Below are 8,393 nucleotides of genomic sequence, written 5' to 3'. Positions count from 1 at the left end.
ATTATATTGCAGTTCTACTCATATCTATGAAATTTCCGAGGAAAAGATAATATATATTTTAAATTCATGCTAAACGTCTCTTGAACGTCCCTTGTTTACAAGAATTGAATTTCCATCGAAGTTCTATTGAAATTCCGTTGAACTTTATGGATCTTCTGCAATACATCTATTGATGATACAACTATGATACTAATATGTGTGATGAATCTTTTTAGAAATTTAATTAGGCTTCCACATAGTTTTAACGGAATACAATTAGCTTTCTCTCGACTTTTTAGAGTTTCTGTAGAATCTACAAAATCGGATAGACTTCTTTTTGATTTTTATATTATTTTAATTTTAATTGCATAATAATTCTGTCGAAGCTTAACATAATTCAATAAACATCAACAATTCTTCAACGTCTCGGAGTATTTAAGAATTATGTTTGCAAAAGTCTTCAGTAGGGATACATTCAATAAGTGATGATATTGCTTTTATGCCGACAAATAAAACTTATCAGTACTAATTGAACACTCATAAAAATAGAAACTTATAATCGTTCACGTATCCTCATCCGGGTTCAATCTGATATCCTCATAACGTCATGGAACCTTGACCAGTCGAAGTTTAGGGAACATTGGTGGAGAATCTTGGTATCCGAAACCGTCTCATTAAGGTATATTTCATGAGTTAAATTACAATACACAATCCTCATAATTCGTACTAAATTTTAGAAAATTGACTTGTGTCACTATTGAATGAAGTACTGGAAAGGCTTGAACATTTATACCTATATAAAGGGAAGGTCTAAATCTATCTATCTATCTATCTATCTATCTATCTATCTATCTATCTATCTATCTATCTATCTCCATAGATATTGAACATCCATAGACATTGACTGTCTTTCTAACTCTACCTGTCTGTTAGTATCTGTCAATTAATCTTTATACCATCATGGAGATGTTGTCCTCAAGACGCAAAGACACACTAAGACAAGCTGGGCATTAACTTCGTATGCAACATTATCAGAACTATTATCTGAACTAAAGAACCGGAGAAACAGCTCGTTACAATCTTAGGCTTTCTAAATCTACCTATCTGTCAGCATCTGTCAATTCAATTTAATCAATCATGCAAAGGGATGTTGTCTCTACTCATGTTGTCCTCGTGACGAAAGGGCACTAAGACTAGCTGGGCATTTGCTTCGTATGCAACATTATCCACAAATCCCCGAACTAAACAACCGGAGAAACAGCTTGTTAAACCGTTGCTGATTGAGCCGTTTATTTGGTTTCTAAATAGCAATGATTATAACTAGTGTCCGATTGGCGCACTTTAAATGAACGCATGTCTTTGCTTTCTTCAGAGGCATTCCCAATGTTCTGGAGAGGGCGCGAGTCAGAATAGGCGATCCATCCGTCAGTTCCATCTGTCGTTTGACACTGAGGCTCACTTATACTTATCTCGTTTAAACGGACAGTTTGTGCATCAGCCTTTTCATCATTTGCCCTTTGTTCACCATGCCTACAAGGGTAAAAGATTGAAAAAATGTAATTACCTCCGATATTTACATAATCAAACCGATTTCAACATTTGGAATAAACAATCTGTAACAACTAAAAATAAACTAAGAAACAGAGAGAAACGACTGAAACAACAAACGAAGAAAATGTCACACTGTCTTTTCTTGCCCTTCTGATTGCGATAGGTTATCGTAAGATTTTGATTTCAATACACAAGAACAGAGGGTTCATTTGGAGCATGTATAAAAGTCAGTATTCATTTGATATCCAGAATTGTGACCTGCACTAAGCTCCTATTAAAGTTCGATGTACAAGCATTACAGTGAACTAAATTTTGCGTAGTTTATCATATAGTGCCATAAGTAAGAATCGAACAGATTGTCCATTTCTTTTGGAGAAATTTAGAATCAACTTTAGTTTGTGAACAACCAAAAAAGTGGGTTTCGTCGACTTAAAGAAATAAAATATCCTGTCAATATCAAGCTGTTCTATACTAAAACACACGTACAGTTTATGCTGCTAATGTTCTGGTTCGGAAGGTCATATCTGATTGGTCGATTGCCAGTATTCAAAGCAACTTAGGGAGTCTCTTGTGTATAATTCAATGATAACAGTAAGATGCAGCCAACCGATTGTATTACAGCTTCCAAGATGTTGCACATTTGCCCAGTTTATGTGGTTTACTACTTTTGTTTGCGTTCGACAACACAAACCTCTTGTCATGATAGGCTTGTTCAACCTGTGGCATTGAAGTTTTTCTTTAAAGACGGCGTTACCAATACCTTGGTACAAGACCCTATGCCTCTTTCAGTGTCTAGCTACACTAAATAACAAAAAAATCTCTCCATGTGTTAGTATTCTCTTCATTTTGGGGCTCAACAGAAAATGAATAAAACATACAACTGGGATGATTTTTCGTTGTGCAATAAACCTCGGATATTTGTAATATACATTACAAAGAGTGAAGTTTCCTCTGTACCGGCTGCTCTTGGCACCACGAAGTTTGCCACCAGAAAGACACACGATGCAGCTTAAAACAGCGTATGAGAATATCATAACCGGCTATATGTCTGCCTTGCCGATGACAATGTAAAGAACTCTGATTTAATGGCTCTCGAACAAACCACGAACTTACCTCCTCCTTGTCATTACAGAGTATAGGGTTATTAACAGTACTATAAGTACAAGGAATAGGGTAAGGCCAAGGACAGCACCAAGATTAAAACCTGAAAGATAATTTCAGTAAAATCATCATACTTCATGATTTGATTAGAAAAGTATTCGATAAATTGACATGGTACATTAGTATTGCTATACTTGACAATATTGACAATATTTAAAGCCAACGGCTAGGATAAGAGCGAAGTCACTATCGGTGGATAACGTGATTATCGTTATTCGGACATCACGAGAAAACGTTATCTGTTTGATTGAATATTGAAATATTAGCAATGGACAAGTCAAACGTACCTGAAGAAAGTCTTGAACCAGTATCTTGAGTTGTTTGAAAGGAATCTGTTAGAAAGACAATGTGAACACATCTGAGAGTCTTGCTAAAACTAGTTCTGTACAAATGCTAGAGAATGCTGTGAACCTTTTCTACAAATGCTAGAGAATGCTGTGAACCTTTTCTACGAATATGGACCAGTGGTTAGGGTAACGGACTCACTATCGGAGGATAGTGAGTTCGAGACCCGGTTCAAGACCCAGTAGGTCCAGAGTAATGGACTCACTGTCAGAGGACGGTGAGTTCAAGACTCTAGCACGGTGTTGTGCCCCTGAGCAAGGCACTTTACTCCTCAGTGCTCCATTGGGGGATACTGGGTTATGCGTACCTCATCCTGTAATTGGGCTAACGCCCGTTGGATGACGGACTGGAAAAAAGTTTAAAAAAAGAATATCTAGACGGATGACAATGGATGGATGTGGCTGATTACGTACTGATCACATACATGAGTGCATTTGTAAATGCGAAGATATATAGCTATGCATGTCCACACCCAAGACAGATAGGCCGGTAGGACGCACCTGCAGACATACTGCAACAGCCAGGTACACATTGAACATACAAATACATAATTCGACATATAAATGATTGCATAGATGCAAGCATGGTACATGCATAGCTCCATATACAGCTACATGCATAGCGACATACATACATATATAACGACATTCATACGTGCATGCACGCACGCACGCGCACACGCACAAACACATACATACATACATACATACATACATACATACATACATACATACATACATACATACATACATACATACATACATACATACATACATACATACATACATACATACATACATACATCACACACACATAAATCCATCCATCCATCCATCCATCCATCATCCATCCATCCATCCATCCATCCATACATACATACATACATACATACATACATACATACATACATACATACATACATACATACATACATACATACATACATACATACAGACACACATAAATCCATCCATCCATCCATCCATCCATCCATCATCCATCCATCCATCCATCCATACATACATACATACATACATACGAGAATGGCAATCAAGAAAGATATTTACCAGTTTTTTCTAACATGATTATTGATGTGCTCGGATAAGCTGATTTATCGGCCGCTGAAAATACAGTGTAAGACTGAAGTCAATTAATAACAAAATGAGATATTTCCTGTTCTTATTGTTGATTTTCTTGATACTTGTAGAGAAGTCATTAACCTAAAGCAAACCAATCATGGCTGCCACATGCATGAAATGCCAACCTTGGATCGGCAAGCTTTGGTAGTTCAGGAAAAAATGAAGCAGGGAACCACCTCTGACTTTTCATTCATTGTAGCACAGAACAACCCCTCCTTCATTTTCGATGAGTGTTACGAATGATATCATAGTTCTCACCCATGCATTGTGGCAACAATGCGTTCCACTCCCCGTTGTGGCATTCGACAGATGAGTAGGTAGAATTTATCACGTAGCCGGGGTCACAGACGACTGTCACAACGCCACCGCTACAATATGGACAAATGCTATCAGTGTCAGCCAAACCATTATCTACTTCATCCGGGACCTCACATCCAACTTGTCCTGCAATAATATTACAGAGAGGAAGTGTTGACTTGCATAATATTAACAGCTCTAGGACTATTTAAGAGAATGTTGTGTTTGGCATCAAGGCGCGCTTAGCTTTCGAAAGTTTTAAAGAGAGAACAAAAATATTTGCTAGATTTTTTTGCTGGTTATGTTGTGTCCAGAGTTACAGCGTTACAGTGGCGCACAATGAAGTCGTGACCCTCAGAAAAAGTTACAGCTAGGTTATTATTTTAAGTAAAGCAATGATTCTGGCAATATTTGATTGACGTCACAATGTCCAACATTCTATGTGTTCAAAATATATTGCTAGGAAAACTACTTCTGATGATGATGATGACAACGATGACGGCTGTGATGACGACGACGATGGTGATGCTGATGATGATAATGATGATGTGACAGGTAGGGCAACGACTAGAATGTGATGTTGTTGATTATGTTGAAGACAACGGTTGTGGCGTAATTATTTAAATCTGATCATTCTTAAATAAGCATGATGTCAAGCTCACCTGAAAAATCAATGGCAAATACATCACAGCCATTGCCTTCCTTGATCTCATACAACGTAATAATTGCTTTTTTGGAACGAGAGTAAATAGTAGACGTTGGAGGCGACGTTTTATTATACTGACCCAACACAGTCACACTGCCATTATACTTCTCAGTTATAATGACTTGAAAGCTTTCGTCAGAGAAGTCGAATATTGTGAAATCAAGACTGACGTGATCTTCGACAGTTGTTATACTCCAAGAACAATTAGATTTGTTGTGGTAACATCCGGGAAACCGTGATGAGTAGATCGTCCCGCTGTTCGTAGTGTAGTTTCCTCCACAGGCTCCCATTCGTGCTGCAATGATGATGAAACCGTGTTCGAAACAATTTTTGTATTATCGCTTCCACACTGCATGTTTGCAAACAACAAGAACAACAAGAACAACAACAACAACAACAACAATAATAATAACAACAACAACAGCAAAACAAATAATAAAACAAAGCCATAATCAGGGACAAAGCTATTGTTTGTCAGTACCGGTCTTGTACCAATCACAATGAATTAGAACAAACCAAGCCATATTCTGTTGTATCTTTAAAAGAAAAATTGACATACATATGATGAAGAAGTACCGATTCTGAATCCGTTTATGCATTGCTGTGCACAATCGTAATAAAACAAAAATGCCTACTGAACCAACTTTGAAACAAATCAGTATGAAGATATGTCTCATAAGCAGCTCTACTAGAAAAAAAAAACAAAATTGCCGCCTGGTGGCCATATTGGATCGCACATCGAAATAAATTGACGTGTATATATGACATAGATGATGTCCTTCATCAACTTTAAACAAAATTAGTTTAATCTTGTTTAAATATGGGTTCAGACTTTTAAAAAAATTGAAACTCATCGGCCGCATAGTGTCCATATTCGATCGTATCATGCAACAAGGCAACGTGATTATAGCATGGCATAAGGATATGTCCTTATACCTGCCGTGAAGGAAATTGGTCCAGGCATGTCTCAGTTATTGCTGTAGACATGGAAAAATAAAGCAAAATTGCTACTTGACGGCCATATTGCATCATATTGCAAAATAATTGACGTGTAAATATAACATAAGGTTACCAGCTTTGATAGCATTCATTCGGGCATTTCCGAGAAACGCTTCAAGGCGGACTCACAGACGCAGAGACGGCGGATCACAAAGACCAATAGTCCTCCATAGGGACTTACAACAACAACGAAAACAACAATGATTTATACAACTTCTAAATACACGTAACACTGACCAGACAAGCTGCATATTGACATCTAAATGTGGCGGTGGTGTAAAGAATAAATGGAATACTTGCATAAAGTCACCGTGTACGAAATGATGTCGATGCATAACTTACACGATTGGAACTAATTTGGGATAATTGCATTTTCATATTTTTCAAATTTCTCAAAGTGTTAGGTGCCGTATAGCTGAATGTTGCAATATTGCAAATTACTCATAAAAACAAGTGCGTGACGTAAACAGAAAAGCAGATGAGATTACATTTGTAGATGAAATCGGCATGACTTCACCATCCAATTATCCCAAATTAGTTCCAATCGTGTTTACTTCAAAAGGACAAAAATTACCCAAAACAAAATTGTATTTGTGACCACTGCACAATATGAAATACTCCCATACCAACTTGATGTCATATCAAAAAGTAAACATTGCCACAGTTTAGGTGAAAGTTGTCATCCTTATTTATATGAAAGGCACCGCAAATCAAGATATCATGGCGGCATTCTGAATAAGGTCGAAACATTGTGCAACAGTGTATATTCAGCCATGCTTGATGAGAGTTGGACACTGAACTTGACTTTACCGTAATACAGATTATATTATTATTCACTGTATGTTTAATCTTTTCTGGCTGCAAGCAGAATGCATATTGTGTGCAGTTAACCTGTATTGCGGCATGTTACAACTAGTCGAACAAAACAGATAACATTTCATACGAAACGACAATCACGACAAAGCGAAAAAATGTGACTTTCTCTTTTTAAAAGGCAAGTCTTAAAACAAAACTTTTATGGACATATTTAAAAGCAACAAATTTTTGATGTGTCTAAAGAGGAAAGCAACACATTTCTTAAACACAATGTTTTGTACCTACACTTAGATCTAGTCGCCCAAATCGGCAAAGAATTTACATTTTTGGTACAAACTGAAAACACTATCGATGTCGGATGCAATAATCCACTTTAAACCTCGAGAAGTACTTGTATTCGTCGATTCGGAACAAATAGATGATGTGAAAAAAATTCAATTTATAACGGAATTTCATTATTTTAAGAAACCCCGTTAATCACTGTTTCTATGACGAGGTTAAAAGAAATAACATTGTTTCTGAGAAAGCATTAAAAACATAAAAGAACTACATAAATAAATGTCTCGTTAAAAATTCAGTGCCATAGAGACAAAAATATCTGATCACTATGATTAAATCGGTAAGGTGATCGGTTCAACGGTTTTACGTCTTGGTGACTTGACAAAAGGTCACTCCCTTATATGTTCTGATTTTAATTAATAAATGAAGTTATATATCAGAAGCCGTTTATTATTGTTGCTTACATATGACCATGGCGCCATACATGTGCAAGTTGTCATTCTGCCTGGCAATAGGTAAAAATGTGTTGCGGGTATGCATTAAATAAACATGTTCAACAAACGTCACTTGAACGTTTGGTACAAAATGACATTGATACTTTACATACTTTCATACAACCCGTAGTTAGGGGAGGTACCGCCACATGCGTGGTTGGCATCACCGCCACAAGCTGTTCCGCATATTGCGTTGCTTCCACGTTTACCGTCGTCGATGTGAGAATCAAAGCATTTGCATGTATCTTTTAGAACGGCGCCGAATCTATGCTTGCGGCAAAACCTAAGACATTCTTGTATTGTGAGCTTGTCGTAAGGTATAGTAACTTCGCTTTTCAAATTCCCTAAGTTATAGCAACCTTTATAGCCGTAATCTGAAAGAAAACACAAAGACAGAGATTTTTAGAAATGTGCAAAAGGAATGCATTCCCTTCAGTCCTGGTCCATACTGAAGCTAAAAAAAAATAAATAATGAATTCAGCAACGCCTAATACTTTACTCACTGAAACACTGACAACAGTGGTTCGCAAATTTGCCAAGGTGCTTCTAAATATTTGTAGAATGACGGTAACTGTTAAAAAAGGAAACTGTTCCAACTTGATTCTGTATTGTCCTCATCTTTATGTA

At 37.0% G+C, this 8,393-nt stretch overlaps 1 protein-coding gene across 1 annotated transcript; it reads right to left on the bottom strand.

Annotated features, from left to right (window-relative positions):
- Window positions 1-1,053: 1,053 nt before the first annotated feature.
- On the bottom strand, window positions 1,054-8,140 carry LOC139126894 (kremen protein 2-like; the record flags this gene model as incomplete). Its single annotated transcript, XM_070692820.1, has 7 exons — window positions 1,054-1,509; window positions 2,644-2,734; window positions 2,979-3,023; window positions 4,104-4,157; window positions 4,434-4,619; window positions 5,135-5,473; window positions 7,880-8,140. Coding segments are annotated over 7 exons (1,217 nt in total), but the record flags the coding sequence as incomplete, so codon positions are not given.
- Window positions 8,141-8,393: the final 253 nt, after the last annotated feature.

This window comes from Ptychodera flava, unplaced genomic scaffold, assembly GCF_041260155.1.
Source record: "Ptychodera flava strain L36383 unplaced genomic scaffold, AS_Pfla_20210202 Scaffold_153__1_contigs__length_83480_pilon, whole genome shotgun sequence".
In the NCBI taxonomy this organism is placed as follows: Eukaryota; Metazoa; Hemichordata; class Enteropneusta; family Ptychoderidae; genus Ptychodera; species Ptychodera flava.
This window is presented reverse-complemented; position numbering and strand designations above follow the sequence as displayed.